This window comes from Mirounga leonina, unplaced genomic scaffold (genome assembly GCF_011800145.1).
Source record: "Mirounga leonina isolate KUSES-001 unplaced genomic scaffold, KU_Mleo_1.0 Mir_115, whole genome shotgun sequence".
NCBI lineage: Eukaryota > Metazoa > Chordata > Mammalia > Carnivora > Phocidae > Mirounga > Mirounga leonina.
In genome coordinates, this window is record NW_023270268.1 from 2,197,446 (window position 1) to 2,214,870 (window position 17,425).

The 17,425-nt window shown below is 46.7% G+C and overlaps 1 protein-coding gene across 1 annotated transcript in view; it reads left to right on the top strand.

The window, feature by feature from the left end:
- The window catches only part of GLB1 (galactosidase beta 1), an 81,439-nt gene that overhangs the window by 13,039 nt on the left and 50,975 nt on the right, over nucleotides 1-17,425 (top strand). The window contains exons 2-5 of the mRNA XM_034991608.1: nucleotides 9,275-9,444; nucleotides 10,965-11,115; nucleotides 11,656-11,716; nucleotides 13,500-13,594. Of these exons, the coding sequence (XP_034847499.1) occupies nucleotides 9,275-9,444; nucleotides 10,965-11,115; nucleotides 11,656-11,716; nucleotides 13,500-13,594 (477 nt within the window). The remainder of the gene's footprint in view (nucleotides 1-9,274; nucleotides 9,445-10,964; nucleotides 11,116-11,655; nucleotides 11,717-13,499; nucleotides 13,595-17,425) is intronic.

Consider the following 17,425-nt stretch of genomic DNA (forward strand, 5'->3'; position numbering starts at 1 on the left):
TTGTAATTTACGCTCTTCATCCACCGTCTTTTTGGAATGCTGGGCAAAAATCTTTTTGGAACAAGACAGGCATAAATAAATAACAACATTGATAAAAATAGAATGCATAAGCCATAGCAGGTCATCCACAACTTCCTCCCCATCCGTATTGATCATCACCCTTCCCTGTGGCTGTTTTGCTTCTTCAGCTTGTCTGGTGTCTGGTGCTTCCCTGACACTGGATGTTTGAAAGGCTCTTAGCTCTGGCACAAAGTTTGTTGTATAGTCATCTGAAATAGCCCTCTGTCTTTCTATTCTGTGAGCTGAGGGATCTGGGAAGCCCATGTGTATAAACACCCTTCCATCCCTATCTTCTCCACTCCCCTCAATCCCTTGTCCCTCAACCGGAGGGCACTAGCAGCCTAGGAGGGTGGGTCTCTGCCACTCTGGAGCCGAGCAGCTCATGTCAGGAATTCTCCAGGCTCTTGGGCCTCTGGGGTGAGTGAAAGGGCATACAGGGTGCTGGGGATGCAGATCCAGTGAATAGGTGCTTTACTAGAGTCCTACTGAAGGGCTTGAAGATGTATTGTCTTCATATGGTCAGCATGACCCATAACTTGTGATGTCACTGAGCTCCTTTTATTTCTTTGTTCTGGTTGAGGAATGTGCATAAAGTAATGTAATATAATGATTTTTAGTCCTGAGTATTAGGAAACCTGGGGAATGTTCACCTTACTTGGTGACGTAAGTATTCGTATTATGTTTAGTTTTCTTAAAGAAATGCTTATTTACCACTGAAATAATCTACACAAAATAAATATCTTTTAAAATGTTCTGTAGGACAGTATTAGGTCTCTGCTGTGTAATTGGTTCAAGGGTATTTTGTTTGTGCTGCTGTCTTTTTTCTCCAGTATTATATGCATTATGTACACAGGGGTCTTGGGAAGGTGTGTGCTTGCCTTGCCTGCAATTGCTTTTTCTTTTATAAGTTTCTGTGCATTGTAATGCATTGTAAACACTGATGCTACCACAGCCCTGCATGTATGAAATAAAACCATGGCTCTTCAGTGTTCCGTTCCTGTGCCAATTAATTTAGAAGGCGTGGAATCTGCCCACGGGTCAAATTTTATGTTGTTTGTATTTTGGGGGAATAAGCTCTGAAGACAGTTTCCCTCTTGCCTTGTCCCCTGACATTTCTCAGTTGCCTTACTTCTGTCAGAGGTACCACAGCTCAGACATACTAAGGACGCTGGCCCTTTAAGCTGGGTCCTCTCAGGTCCTTCAATGTTGAGAGGGGTCACTTTGGAGCCAGGAGGCGGATTTTCCCTCTTGACCTTGGCCATGACAGCCACCATTTGGAAGCTGTCTCTTAGGTGATGCTGCTTCTGTGGCTGTCCCTATCACTCCACTCTGTGCTGCTTTTTCTAAGCCTCAGTTTCAGAAACTTGTCACTGCTTCCAAATAACATGATCCAAATAACATGGATCCAAATAACATGATGCTGTCTATCTGTCAGACCAGCATGACAGCCAATGGGATGTGCTGATGACCAGGGTGTCTCACGGGAGAGAGTGGGGCAGTCGGGGGCCCTGGGACAAGAGAATGTGTACTGCTCTCCTGCCCACTTACAAACAAGCTGCTTTTGATCCTTTCTACTGATGGTTTTGAAAAGAATAGAACATTAGCCACAGACCAAGCGCCAGGGCTGCGTTGACTCTCCAGTAATAATACTACACCCACACGGCAGGTGCCGCCTAGCTCAGTTTGTAGCCCACCATCCTGCACCGTGATCTGTCTGCTTTTTGCAGGGGCGCACATGTGACAGGAATAGGGATATGATGAGAATGTTTTGTGAGACTTTGTGGAGCGGATATGAGGATCTGCCATCCCAGGAGGAATTGTGGGCTTGCCTCAGATTTATCTTGGATCGAGGTGGGGAGTGGGCACTTCCACGATTTCCACTTGGCTCTTCCCTCCATAATGCCTCTGACTTGCGGTGTGGGAACCATCCGAATTCGTGCTCACGACCAGGGAAATCACCATAGGATAGGCCCTCTGACTTGTTGGACCCATGTAGAGAAGGACTTGGGCCATGGTTCCCTTTCTCCCCGGTCTTCTAAAGAGCGGTAAATGCCATTACATTTCAGAATACCCTGGTATGTCAGCTCAGGTGGATCCAACCGTCCCCAGAGGTTCTGGGGCGCCATGTTCCCCAGGTACTCGAGTTCTGTTGGGGAAGGATTAGGGGACTATTCATTGTGTGTACTGGAGTGGCATCACAGGGTTCTTCCTCAGGGGATCCATCCAGCCCTCCCTTCAGTCAATTTTCCATTGCAGTACTCGTGAGTTCTTGGTTGTTTTTTCCTTGTTGGACACGTCAGGCAGCACACTGGCTGGTTACCCAGTCATCCCACCCACTGGAAGTGCTGTGGTTTATGAGCCTTTGCCTGAGATTGCCACAGGTCGGCACGCCCTGGTTGCACTCTGGCCTAGCTGGTCATTGTGGTGATTGTGTGGTCCCTCTCTGGTGATGCCAGAGTCTCGTCATCCTCAGTGCCACGGCAGCATTTTCTGTCATCCCTCGCCTACAGAGGACAGCCTCACTGGGCTTCTCGAGGATGCCAGGGCCCTCCTCAGTAGTGCATTCCTTCCTGAAGGGAGCGTTCTCTGGCCTGTCCTGGGGGATATAGTCAGATGGTGGGTTGTCTGGTCACCATTTTTACATTCCATCTCTTTGAGACATCTCACACATTCCTCAGGATGCCAGGCCCATCCTGGCATCTCCACCTCATTTCCCGTAGGCCGATATCATGCTCCGGCTCCAAGGAGCCAGCTCCCAACAGCATCAGAACTGGCTTAAGGTACCTTGTCAAGATAGTAACTCACAGGGGCGCCTGGGTGGCTCAGTCATTAAGCGTCTGCCTTCGGCTCAGTTCATGATTCCGGGGTCCTGGGATCGAGTCCCGCATTGGGCTCCCTGCTCAACGGGAAGCCTGCTTCTACCTCTGCCACTCCCCCTGCTTATGTTCCCTCTCTTGCTGTGTCTCTCTCTGCAAATAAATAAAATCTTAAAAAAAAAAAAAAAAAAGATGGTAACTCACAGGTCATGGGAGAGTGCACTGTCAATAAACTTCCCTCTGGCCGGCCTTACATTCTGTCCCTCAAGGTCCTCTCCCAGTGTGCCCACGTGGTTAAGTCCTGAGCCTTACCCTTCTAGCTGGAGACATAGTCTCTTTAAAGATAGTCACAGAAGCCTCCAGCATCACACAATGCCTGGAGTGGATGTTGATCCCATCAGGCAATCTTTCTTCAAAGCTTCCAAATCTGCTAATAAAAATCAGCCAACTTCACAATCCTTGTGAATTACCAGTACCCCTTCCCCCCCATTCCAGGGGTAGAGCTGATGTAGACACCAACTCCTCTTCTGCCGGTACCTGCTGTCAGTCCGGCACAGGTGAGGACCGTAGAATTCATATTTGCATACTGTGGGGTGTCACCACCCACTTAACACCAATTCTAGGGTTTTGTTGCTGTTGATAGATATGAGAAATCCAGGTATAGGTTCACAGCCTGAGGATCTGCTGTTTAGGCCAATCCTGGTACCCATTGTCTTAATTTGGGTTCTTTTAGAAGCAAAACATGAAACAAGGGCTTGAGTGCAGGTGATCTGAGAAGTGATCCAAGAATGCAGGCATGAAGCACAGGTGGAAAGAAGGAGAAGTCTGTAAAAGGATATATCATGGTTCTCACTGTGGGCAGTAGGGTCAGAATCCTGCCAGGATCTCCTGGAAGATACACAGAACATCTCCAGTATTGTCTGCCTAAAAGATGCAACTATCCACCCCATTGGTTGAGGGTTGGCCCCGGGGGCATGGGCACCCCAGCACTCCTGGATCCCTGGGAGAGAATCTTAAGCAGACTCCCACTGAGCATGGAACCTGAGGCAGGGCTCAATCTCATGATTCTGAAATCACGACCTGAGCTGAAATGAAGAGTCTGTCACTCAACCCACTGTGCCACCCGGGCGCCCTTCGTCAGTCCACTTTTTAATTTTATTTATTTATATTTATTTTTCCAGTTTTACTGACAAATGATTCTCATCACTGTATAAGTTTAAGGTGTACAGCATGATATTGTGATTTACATATATTGTGAAATGATCACCACTGTATGTTCAGCTAATGTCAATCTCATATAGATACGGTGGAAAAGAAAGAAAAAAAGAAGAAAGGAAAAAAGTTTTCTCCTTGCGATAAAGACTTGTAGGATTTACCCTCTTTTTTTTTAAAAAAAGATTTTATTTATTTGTGAGGGGTGCCTGGGTGGCTCAGTCAGTTAAGTAGCCTACTCTTGGTCATGATCTCAGGGTCCTGGGATCAAGCCCCGCATCGGGCTCCCTGCTCAGTGGCGAGTCTGCTTCTCTCTCTCCCCCTGCTCATGCACATGTTCTCTCTCTCTCAAATAAATAAAATATTTTTAAAATTTTATTTATTTATGAGAGGGGGGAAGGAGCAGACGGAGAGGGACAAGCAGACTCTGTGCTGAGTGCCGAGCCTTACGGACCCCAATATCACGATCTGAGCCAAAACCAAGAGTCAGACACTTCAACCGACTGAGCCACCCAGGCTCCCCTAGGATTTACCCTCTTAACAACTTTCCTGTATATCACATAGCAATGTTAACTATAGTCACCATGTTGTACATTTCATCTCTAGTGCTTATTTATCTTTTAGCTGGAAGTTGTACCTTTTGAACGCCTTTCCCCAGTCCCCCCCCTTTTTTATTTTGTCAACATTTTATTAGGAAAATTTTCACACATAGAGTTGAAAGAATTTTATACTCACCGTCCAGATTCCACCATTAACATATTACTATCACTCTATCCCTCCATCCATCCACCCATCAATCCATCTTTTTTGGATGTGTTCAAAAGTAAGTTGCAGGCGTCAGTGTACTTTTCCCCCAAGCATGTCCTCTATCATTAATTAGAGGTGAATATTTGTTTATAACTCTCTTTCCCCCTTTAAGGTAGACTTTACATACAATGAGATATACAGATCTCAAGGGTACCCTTTGATGAGTATTGAGAAATGCACACACCTGTATAATCCGAAACCCGTTTTCAGCTAGAAGATTACCATTACCCCAGAAAGTTCCCTCATGTTCCTTACCAAGCAGTACCTGCCTTCCCCCTCCCAAAGACAACAACTACTCTGATTACTTCCCGCCATAGATTAGATTTGCCTGCTCTAGAGCTTCATATAAATGGGCTCATATAGTGGGAACCTTTTGTGTAGGGCTCAAACTCAGCATGACAGTTTTGAGATTTATCCGTATTATTGGCAGCACCAGTAGTTTTGCTTTATTGCTGAGATGTATTCTATCGTATGAACACACTGAAGTTTGTGTATCCTTTCTCCTGTTGATGGACGTTTGCTTACTTCCAGTTTTAGACAATTATGAATGAAGCTGCTGTGAACATTTGTTACTAGTCTTTTCATGAAAGTATGGTTTTGTTTTTCTTATAACCAAGAAAAAGGCTTTATTTTGAGGTGCGATTTGGTTTAAACAGTGTTGCAATTAAAACAAACACACAAACGAACCAAGAATACCAGGTGTCCATAGCAGCTTCCACAGTGATCAGCTTTGCGCTGTGTGCCCTCTGCTGTTTTGTTTGCTCTTCTTCTTTTTCATCTGTAGTAACCCCAGAGGTTGTGTCATTCTACCCATAGAAACTTCTGTATGTATCTCTAACTGATGAGAACTTTTTTTTTCTTTTGTGTAATCAGCATGCCACTGTTTTAGCCAACAGAATGAACAGTAATTCTTTTAATTCCACCTAATGCCTGATCTCTGTTCAGACTTTCCATCTCAACATTGGGTTTTTTTGCAGTTCCTTAGAATCGGGATCCAAACCAGGTTCCGATGCTGCATTAGGTCGTTATGCCTCTTAAGTTCTCTTTTATTTTCTAACAATACTCTTTATTTTGTTTGATTTTAATGCCATCAATCTGTTGGAGCAACTCTATCATTGGACTTCTAGAGTGTCCCACACTTGGGATTTGGCATATTTTGCTTCCTTGTGCTATGGGTAGATTAAGGTTCAGTTGAGGTTCAAGTTCAGTAATGAGGCCTGCTTCTAGGTGGAGCTGTACTTCCTGTTGAATCACAACATGAGGGACGTAGTGTCTGCTTGTTCCATTTTTAAGAGGCTGACATTGAGCAGAGGAATCATGTACATGTAACTCCCAGTTGTTAATATCCGTGCAGGCTTTAATTTCCCCCAGTTGATACCTCTTTTAAGTCTCTCTCTTTTTCTAAATGCCCCCAATTTTTCCACCTGAGACCTGTGGGAGCCTCTTCAGGTTAGCCCCTGTGTCCTACATCTAACCACCCCCTGGTCCTGGGGGTTCCGCCTCCTGTCCACTGCCCACCTCTCTGCCGCCGCCACGGTCCATGACTCTGTTTCCCTTTTGCAGCTTCAGGAAAAGGCCAGAGTGCCCGACATTTGAAAACACATGTTTTGTTTTGTTTTGTTTATTTATTTGACAGAGAGAGAGAGAGTGAGAGCAGGAACACAAGCAGGGGGAGTGGGAGAGGGAGAAGCAGGCTTCCCGCTGAGCAGGGAGCCGGATGTGGGACTCGATCCCAGGACCCTGGGATCATGACCTGAGCCGAAGGCAGACGCTTAATGACTGAGCCACCCAGGTGCCCCTGAAAACACATGTTTTCACGTGGTCTTCCGTGTAAGTTGCTCTCCACAGCTCTTGGCATAAAGCCCAGGCCCATGAATGTGGACGTCAGGGCTCATTTGGTCTGGTCCCTGTCCATCTTCAGCTCTCTGCCGTGCACGGTCTGTACTGAGGTTCTAGGGCTCCTTCTCCGCACCCCACACACTGTCTTCTCTGCCTGTGTCCTTTCCCTCGCCCAGCTGCTCCTCATCCTGGGGCTTAGCTCAAGCCAGTAATTCCCAACCTTGGCTGTACCTGACATCATCATCTGGGCAGTTTTAAAAAATGCCGATGCCTCCACCCAAAATAAAATCTGAATGTCTGGGGGTGAGGCCTGACTTTGCTGTTTTTAAAAATTTGCACAGGTGATTCTGATGCCTGGCCAAGGTTGAGAACCAGAGTTCCTCCCTCTGGGAAATTTGTCCGCACGCCCCACTCCTGGGTCATGTGCCATTTATTACCACTGCAGCTTTCCACTCTACCCCTGACCCCAGCTTTATTGAGGTATAATTGATAGCTAATACTGTGTAAGTTAAGGTGTGCAGCATGATGATCTTATCCTTACTTTACCATCTGGGTCTCACGATGTTGACATCTAGTCTAGATGGAAGCTTCATGTAGGCTGTGGTCACATCTGTGTGGCTCCCTCTGATATTACTCAGCACATAGTAGGTGGTTGTAATATTTGTAAATGGACGGCAGGGAGATACTTGGGCTGGATTCTGGGGTTGTTTGGATGCAGGGGTGGTGCTCCTCTGAGTGGGACAAAGGCCTGAGTCCATCGTCTGCTAAGATCAGGTCTCAGCAACCTCATCTGCTCCTCTGAGCCCCTTCCCCTAGACAGGCGGGCTACAAATGCCCCTCTGCATTTCCCCGTAGCTTACCCCCTTTCTACCTGTGCAAAGAATTTCTGCACCTCATGCATCACCTCTGAACTCACAGGATGTGTAGGAAACTCTTTTTTGGCACCTAATGATTTTTAAAATCATCCATTGGGGCACCTGGTATAAGAAGTAACTTTCATATTTTTCGTTTCTTCAGGAGTTTCTTGCGTTTGAATGACAGTCAAAGCCTTGTTTACTAGAAGAACAAAGTGATATGCGATTGATGCTCTGGCCCTTTCTTTAGAAATTATTCTTTTTTAATTTTTTAAAGATTTTATTTATTTATTTGACAGAGAGAGATACAGTGAGAGAGGGAACACAAGCAGGGGGAGTGGGAGAGGGAGAAGCAGGCTTCCTGATGAGCAGGGAGCCTGATGCTGGGCTTGATCCCAGGACCCAGGGATCATGCCCTGAGCCGAAGGCAGTCGCTTAACCGACTGAGCCACCCAGGCGCCCCAGAAATGATTCTTAAATTAGTTATTCATTTATTTTTGGTTAGCTTTATTGAGGTGAACTCACATACAGTATAGCTTTCCATTTGCCCCTGAGCGATCTACTCTGAGTTGTTTAACTTTCCATCGCAGTGCTTTAACTCCCTAGTTCGATTTCAGGCCAAATGTGATCTAGGACCTATGCTCTTACAGTTGTTTCCAGATATGGCTTCAAGGGAGGCCTCCAAAGCTGTCATGAACTGTGGTACTGCTATGAAAAAAAGCTTTTTTAAAAAAAGCCTAAAGCTGCACAGGGAATCTTACCAGCAATGGAGGAAAGCAATTAACTGGTTTCTTATGGCCCTGGTCCTGTTGGCACTCAGGACACCTCGCTGCCTTTTTCCCTCCACCAGAGGGCAGTGTTCTATTCTACCTAACCATTGGCTTCCCTTTCAAATCCTAGCATTTTAGCTTCTGAACCGATCCCCAGTGTTTCTTGAAATTTGATTTGCCTAGATTTTGCTAGAAATACGCCTTTCATTGCAACCCAGTAGAGACATATATCAAATGCAACTCTGTATATGTATATATAACAAAAGTTTAATAAAACAATACTTGCCAATCATCACTCAAATTAGGTTCATGAATCACAAATTGGGTTGAAGCCTGTAATTTGAAATATACTGCCTTAAAGTTCATTTAGTCTGACGTCCTGCGTGTTTATGGATACAGGGTTAGAGAGGGTGTTTGCCTAGTCACTGCAAGACTTAGAGCCCCAGCCAGGACTTTAGACTTCTCATCTGTTGCTTTCAGCAAGGTGACATGACTGTCGAGATACATCTAGTGCTCCAGCCGGTCACAGCCACAGGGATGGAGGGTGTCCATGTATGTGTTCTATTCCCAGGACACTGTGCTTTGCTATACCAAGGAGAGAGTCTCCTCCAGCAGGGTTTTCCCTTTGGGAATAAAACTTCTGTGTCTCATCCACCGATTGTCACATTGGCGCAGGCCTCTGGAAGGTAAAACCTTTGGAGTCCTGCACATGGGTCCTCCCTGATGATTTCTGTTGCCTGGGTGCATTAGCCACTGGCTTAGCAGTGCTTTGTTTTATAGCCCAGAAGCCAGGCATTAACTCCATCAGCAAATTCCACAAATGAAAGAGGCAGGGAGCCACTTGCCATGGTCAGAGTGTCTGCTTCCGAAATGCAGAAGATGGAGGTTCTCATGTTGTCCCATCCTTGCTCTGTAGAATGCTTCCCAGAGGACATTCAAGATCGACTATGGTCACAACCGCTTCCTGAAGGATGGCCAGCCCTTCCGCTATATCTCAGGAAGCATTCACTATTTCCGCGTGCCCCGCTTTTACTGGAAGGACCGGCTGCTGAAGATGAGGATGGCTGGGCTGAACGCCATCCAAACGTAAGTAGGAGGGCACTGGGCTCTCACCTGGGCCTAGACACCCACACCTAGACAGAGGGCACAGCTGCATTTCTCCATGCAGCTAGCGATTTCGCTCCTCAGAATGGGACACAACATAATCTGGAGTTCCGGGAGGGGCTTGGCATCAGCTCAATTGGCCCTTCTTCAGATAATTAACCACTTCTTCCGATCTTGAACTTGGTCTCTGGAAATCATAAAATGAACCTTAGCTTAAAAAGGCAAAGGGGAGTGGGGCGCCTGGGTGGCTCAGTCGTTAAGCGTCTGCCTTCGGCTCAGGTCATGATCCCAGGGTCCTGGGATCGAGCCCCACATCGGGCTCCCTGCTCTGCGGGAGGCCTGCTTCTCCCTCTCCCACTCCCCCTGCTTGTGTTCCCTCTCTTGCTGTGTCTCTCTCTGTCAAATAAATAAATAAAATCTTTAAAAAAAAAAAAAAGGCAAAGGGGAGTAACAGTGACAGAGCATTTTCCGTGTGCAGGGCACTTTTCATGAAAGATTCCATTTCTTCATTCCCATTTACAGCTGGTGACACTGAAATTTACCCAAGCGCCTGTTTCTGGCCAGCAGTCTCCCTAGACTTTGGAGTGTTTGTAGGCAGCACGGCTTTCCTCAGCTCTAGGGGTCGTATGCCACGTCAGGTAGATTCCTGAAACCCAGTTTTCCTTGTGGTTCTGATGGGGTAATTCTATAGCCGAGACTTACAGAACTCCCCCAATAACTATCTCTCCTCATCTCTTCTGCTGTTGCAAGGTGACTAACTGGGGCGAAAGTTGGTGCGGCTGACCACTCTGGTTTTCTCACTACTGATGAGGATTGCCGATAGCCTCTTCAAGATAAGGGGTGAGGGAAATGCAGAGGCAGATTCCTGGGGCTCGGGGACCTACCTGCAGTTTAACACTTCGCTCTGGGGGACCAAGGCTATCTGTCCCAGGGAGCCCTGAAGCCATGGGATTGTGGGAAAAGGCCACGAGCCAGGGGTCATCCAAGAGACCTCTGTGATGGCAGCAGGTAGCTTCGTAATGTAGTCTGTGGTCCAGGCTGAAGGCAGCCAGGGGAACTGGTAGAAGTTTTTGTCACTTTACTTCCCGCGTGCCGTTCCTGACAAAATCTTTTGCAGGAGGACACAGGGGTCAGAGGTTTTTTTGTTTTTTATTTTTCTTAAAAAATTTTTCAAAAAGAAAAGTATACCTCTTATTACCTTAGCATAGATACTTTCATTTTCCTTTGGCCTTACACGGGCATACATAATTTTTACATAGTAGTAATTTGTGTTCATGTAATTCTGTGGTTTTTTAAAGTCATTACATAGGAATGGGCATTCTTTGTGGGTCATAAACTTAAGTGTCCCCCACCAAATTTGGTTCCCTTGGGTAACTGCTGAGAAAACTTGAAACAAGGCCTGGTTCCCAAGGGGCTGCCGGAGGGAGCTGTGTGAGTGTCTGAGGGTTTACACCCTGGATTTTTGAACCCTTTCCAAGAAGGGGCTATGTGTGTCTCGGCAGGTACGTGCCCTGGAACTTTCACGAGCCCCAGCCAGGACAGTACCAGTTTTCTGGGGAACATGATGTGGAATATTTTATTAAGCTGGCCCAGGAGCTGGGACTGCTGGTCATCCTGAGGCCTGGACCCTACATCTGTGCAGAGTGGGACATGGTGAGTACGTCTAGACTGGGCTCTACCTGGCTGGTGCGCCCGACGGGTGGGCTGGCAGGCAGGGATCTGGGAGAAAGTGAATTAAAGCAGTTTAAATAAGTCTCTAATTGCAGATCCCACTGAGCCTGTCACTGTAGCCAGCGCAGGCGTCCTTTACCTTAGGAGGTGCCTCAGCAGAGAGGAACCGGTAAGGGTCAGAAGGCAGGTGTCCTCCTCTTAGTGCGAACTCATGTAGCTCAGTTTCCCCCTTTGTAAAAAGCAGGTAGTGATATGGGCCCTGTCTCCCTCTTAAGTGGAATAATTATACAAAGGCTTTGATTCTCCAAACACTGCATGCGTGTGAAGTCATCTTTCACTGTGTTACAATTTCTAGTTTCCTTGGAAGTTATAAACCAGAAAGCCCAGTTAATACCTTTTCTCTGTGAAACTTTTCTTCTTTTCCCTCACTGCTAAGGGTATTCCTTTCCCTTCCCGGATCCCCAGATGTTATAATGGCTTTTCTCTTCTTCTTTTCTCTCCCCTTCCCAACCCCCATCCTAGGGAGGATTACCTGCTTGGCTATTATTAAAAGAGTCTATTATTCTCCGTTCTTCGGATCCAGGTAAGTTGTTACAGATGTCTTGAGAGAATTTATGATGTCTTTAGACATTTTATATCAGAAGTATCAGGTATTTTGAAGGCTGGGGTACCTCTGTACCTCTGAAAGCTTACTGGAAGTGTGAGGGTTAATCACTGTCCACTGCAGGCATCGAATGTGTAGGAAGTAAGGCTCGCTTGAACTATTTGACCAGATCTTGCTGATAAACTGGTAACTTTGAACTGGCATTGGGCCCTGTTTGTGGTTTACCGACTCACTTTAATGCTTTCTCTTCCTACTTTCTCATTAAATTACATGGCCAGTGATAGCATCTAGCTAATCAAACTGGCAATTCATTTGTCTACAGAGTGATCTGTAAATGAAGTCTTTTTCTTGTCTTTTTAAACAACTAGAAATTATTTTAGCTGTAAACCCTGATCACTCAGAAGGTCCCATTTAGCTGCACTTCCGTCTTCTGAAGACTTCAGTTTTTCCTGGTGATGCTAGCGTTGGAGATGGTGATAAGAGCAGCTAACCATTGATTAAATTAAAATAAGATAAAAAGGAAAAACACCCAGTAGTGCAATTGCTGGGTCATAGGGTAGCTCTATTTTTAACTTTTTGAGGAACCTCCGTACTGTTTTCCACAGTGGCTGCACCAGTTTGCACTCCCACCAACAGTGTGGGAGGGTTCCCCTTTCTCCACATCCTCACCAACATCTGTCGTTTCCTGACTTATTAATTTTAGTCATTCTGACTGGTGTAAGGTGGTATCTCATTGTAGTTTTGATCTGTATTTCCCTGATGCTGAGTGATGTTGAGCATTTTTTCATGTGTCTTTTGGCCATTTGGCCATTTGTATGTCCTCTTTGGAGAAATGGTGATCTGAAGGGGCACCTGCACCCCAATGTTTATAGTAGCAACGTCCGTAGTAGCCAAATTATGGAAAGAGCCCAGATGTCCACTGACAGATGAATGGATAAAGAAGATGTGGTTCTTATATACGATGGAATACTACTTAGCGATCAAAAAAAAAATGAAATCTTGCCATTTACAATGACATGGATGGAACTAGAGGGTATTATGCTAAGCGAAATAAGTCCGTCAGACAAAGTCAAATACCATATGATCTCACTCATATGTGGGATTTAAGAAACAAAACAGATAAACATGGGGAAGGGAAGGAAAAATAAAATAAGACAAAAACAGAGAGGGAGGCAAACCATAAGGGACTCTTAACTCTAGAAAACGAACAGTGTTGCTAGAGGGGAGATGGGTGGGGGGATGGGGTAACTGGGTGATGGGCATCAAGGAGGACATATGACGTAATGAGCACTGGGTATTACACGCAACTGATGAATCACTGAATTCTACCCCTGAAACTAATAATACACTATATGTTAACTAAATTGAATCTAAATTAAAAAATTGAAAATTAATAAAATAAAATAAATAAAAAGGAAAAACACCCCCCCACACACTCTGACAGAGAGAAAGACACACCATTCAGGCACTCTTTTCTTCATTCAACAAACATGGGCTGGATGCCTCCTGCACTCCATGCTTGGCGTGTAGTAGTGAGGACAGGTACCGTGCGTACCGCTTGTTGTCTACTGAGAGCTCATTGAGGACATGGCTCCTTGCAGGACAACTTCTCTGAGACTTTCAGTGCAGCAGCTACCCATTTCACGTAGTCATTGAATCCAGCATGTCCTGGTCTCAGCTGCGAGCTCCAGGGTAAGGGGGTGGCCTTGTGTCTGTTTGCAGGACCAGGTGTGGAGTGGAGTTAACCTGTCTTGTTTTCCAGGTTACCTTGCAGCCGTGGACAAATGGTTGGGAGTCCTCCTGCCCAAGATGAAGCCTCTCCTCTATCAGAATGGAGGGCCAATCATAACCGTGCAGGTAACCTAGAGACGAGCATGGGCGGGCGGTAGGGAAAGCTTTCATCCATCCACAGCATACGCAGGAGTGATGCAGCTATGAGCCTCACAAGTCTGTTTCTTTGTGAGGCAGTGCCACAGCTGGTGGTTTTCTTGAAGTTGCATTTTGGGGAGGCGTTATCGTTTTGAATGCCTGCTGTGTACCAGGCCCTGTGCTGACGGCCCTATAGACCCTATTCCGTTATTCCAACCACCGTCTCTTTTAAAAGAAGAACTTCGGGGCGCCTGGGTGGCTCAGTCGTTGAGCATCTGCCTTCGGCTCAGGTCATGATCCCAGGGTCCTGGGATCAAGCCCCGCATCGGGCTCCCTGCTCGGCGGGAAGCCTGCTTCTCCCTCTCCCACGCCCGCTGCTTGTGTTCCCTCTCTCGCTGTGTCTCTCTCTGTCAGATAAATAAATAAAATCTTTAAAAAAAAAAAAAAGAAGAAGAAGAAGAACTTCGAAGAGGTTGAGTGACTCGGCCAAGGTCACCCGGCTGGCAGGTGGCCGAATCCGGATGGCAGCATAGGTCCCAGGTCCGCTGATCCTGTGGCCTGTCTCTTTCTCTAGTGTGTCAGGCCGCAGGGATACAGCACAGATGGAAATGCTCCGGTGTCTGTCCTGCTTAGGCTGTCAGCTCTCGCTGACGTGGAAAGAGGATGTGCTGAATTGGGGGCCATTATATTTTCCCTCCTGCTTCCTGCCCCCACTCTCCTTCTTTTATCTGTCCTTTGCTCTGCAAAGACTGCGATATTGTGGGGTAGATCGTGTGCCAAGTATTTTCCCTGTGAAAAATGGGGACCCTTGACCTGCAACAACTTGTGATGTTTGCAAAATTCCTTAGGTTAAAACATTAAAGCATGTTCACTAGTCATTTGCCAAGGAATAAATGTAACACTGGCTGCATCCTGAAACAGTGCGGTGCGGTGTGGTGCGCCCTACAGAACTGTGGCCAAGATTTCCTTCTTAGGGACAATACTATGGACAGTTGTAGGGACGCTCACTGTGGGAAGGGAGCATGGCCGCTCTCTTGGCCTGCAGGTGTATGTCGAATGAAGCAATGAGAAGGCGGATCTGGCCAGAGGGACCTTTCTGACACTGCACGTTGAAGAGAGGCCAGGTTGCTGCTCCCAGAGGGATGTCCAGGGAGCGCCGAATGCCCCTCCACCTGACCTGAGTCTGTACTGGTGAAGCATACAGGAGCCCACTTTTCTGTGTGAAGTTTCAAGGCTGCAACTTGAGTGTGTCTTTGCATGGCCGGGTCTTCTTCCTTTCTCTTAATCTCAAGTTTTCTCTAGTCTTCCTCCTTTATTAGTCTTTGCTTCTTTCCAAGTCACTTTTAATTTTTGCTCACAACTTTTCTGTACCTTTTGGTTATTGAAATGCCACGAAAAGCATAATCAGATATGAACTCTGCAGAGGAGCGCAATGTTGGCTGCCCTGGGGGCATTTCTTGAGTACATCCCTGGCAGCCTCGGATGGCCTGAACTTGACTGTGGGTCCTCCCCGGGGACTCAGCCTCCTCCTCCGCCTTTCACACGTCCACCTGCTTGAATGCCACCTAGTCTGTGTGCCCCTTGACTACTAAATAAACAAGTAAGTGTGGGAGCTACAGAAGAATATAAGAAAACAGAAAAGCCATAATTTCACTTAAATGTCCGGGGTCAGAAGCAAAGCTTTTCATATTTTGGAGAGATTTCCTTGAATTTTTTCCCATGCCTTTAAAAAATGTCTTTTTACAGAGTCAGTTTAAACTGTGTGACCAGTTTCTTATCCGACTTTTCTTACTTTAGTCTTATGTCATAAGCATTTTTTCATATCATTAAAAAATCTTTGGGATGCCTGGGGGCTCAGTTTGTTGAGCGTCTGACTTCAGTTCAGGTCATGGTCCCAGGGTCCTGGGATCGAGCTCCGCATCAGGCTCCCTGCCCAATGGGGAGCCTGCTCCTCCCTCTCCCTCTGCTGCTCCCCCTGCTTGTGCTCTTTCTCCCTCTGTCAAGTAAATAAATAAAATCTTATAAAAAAAAAAAGCTGATTTCCATGTCTGTCTACATTCAGGCCATGGGGCAAAATGATGGCTTTACTCAGTTCATGGTGTTGGTGCTCTGTCTGGGTGCCTGGAGAGTTTGAAGAGGCCCTGCCTATGTGTCTGCAGGCAGGACAAAAGTGAGGTGCAGAGAGCCCTGCCTGGTCCTTTATTCATCCTTATGACTCAGTCATGTAGCAAGTGTTCTCTTCTGGAGGGGTTAGCTAATCCAGCTCCACCTTAGCTGGTTTGCCTATGTGGGTGTTTATCTCAGTTGGTACCAAGACCACACCTAAAATAAGTAAAGCCGCAGATGCCTATTAATAATATCCAAGATGAAAATAATTAGGAGTGGGGACCTTTCACGCACAACTTCGCTTCATCCAGTTTATGGGGTATTCCTCCTAAGGTAACAGCCCTACTTCTACCTGATGTTGTGTAAGATCAACAACTTTAGAAGTCACAGTGCCTTGTGGCTTCATTAAGGAGCTTACAGGATGAGACAGTTAAAACTCTCAGACGGGGACCCGCGGTGGCCTGTTTTTGTAAATAACGGTACTTTGGCACCCAGCCGCGCCCAGTCGTTCACGTGTGAACGTGGCTGCTTTTGCACATCAGGAGCAGAGTTCATCAGTGCAGAGACGTGGCCACAGACCCTGAAATACCCCGTGGGCCTTAATTGAAAAGGTTGACTGACCCCTTGCTCTAGAAAACTCGAGCGTTCCTCTGGGTTGGGGTGTGGTGGTGGGCAGAAAGGAACACGAGGTGCAAAGGCTCCGGGCCCACTTAGTTGCTAGAGCTGACCCTGGAACTAGCTCTGAACTTGTGAATGGCCAAAGGACAAAGGAACACACAGCCATTTAAGTAGATCTTATTAAAAGAGGGGGGGAGAAAGAAAATGAGGAGGAAAGTATCTCGCCAGTATTTGCAAGCTTTTCTTCGAGTTGCTCTCAGTTATTTCCAAAGGGACACCTGTGGGACTAATCAGTGTCAGGAGCAGTTGCCCCGGTGGGGGGCGGGGGGGGGGCGGAATCTGCTCTGTGTGAGGGGCAAACTCCTCCTTTTTCAAGGTGGCTTCAGGACCAGTGAAGCTCTTGGTGCTGGGGATACTCGCTGCAGTCTGAACCTGTAACATGAAAGTATTATCAAAGGGAAGTAGTCATTCATTAAACTCTTTGGGAAGCAGCCCTGTGCAGAGAATGATGGTGGTGTTTAGTTCATCTCCGTCCTTCACCGTCCTGTGCCTACTCCCTGACTGTCCACAGGTCACATGAAGCTACTGGCCATCTAGCAAACAGGGAGTGCTCTCTACCTGTCTTCTTCCCTGGTAGTGCCTTTCCCCCTAGAGCTACCTTGGGCAGCCCCTCCAGAGAAGCTTCCTTACCCGTCTCTCCCAGTCACCCTCTTTTTGGAGGGATCACAGTTTCTTGTGCTTATGTTTAATGACTATGGATTCCCCAGGATCACAAAAATTTATTTGCCTATGTGCAGGTTGAGACTGGACGGCTGGGTATTATTGTCATTTTGTAAAATCGTGAACTCTAACACCAGGGTGTGGCATAATGAAGCGTTAGGATGAGAACACCCACATAACCACCACCCGAGATGGGAAATAGCATATGGCGAGCACCGGAGAAGTTTCCCTGGTGTCTTTCGTGACCACCCCACTCCTTCCCACTGTCCTGACCTTCACGGCTATTCGTTTCTTGGTGTCGTTTCTATTTTTGCCACCTGTGTATGTACCCAGATTTATAGTTGGGTTGGGCCTGTTTTGAATTTTCTGTGGGGG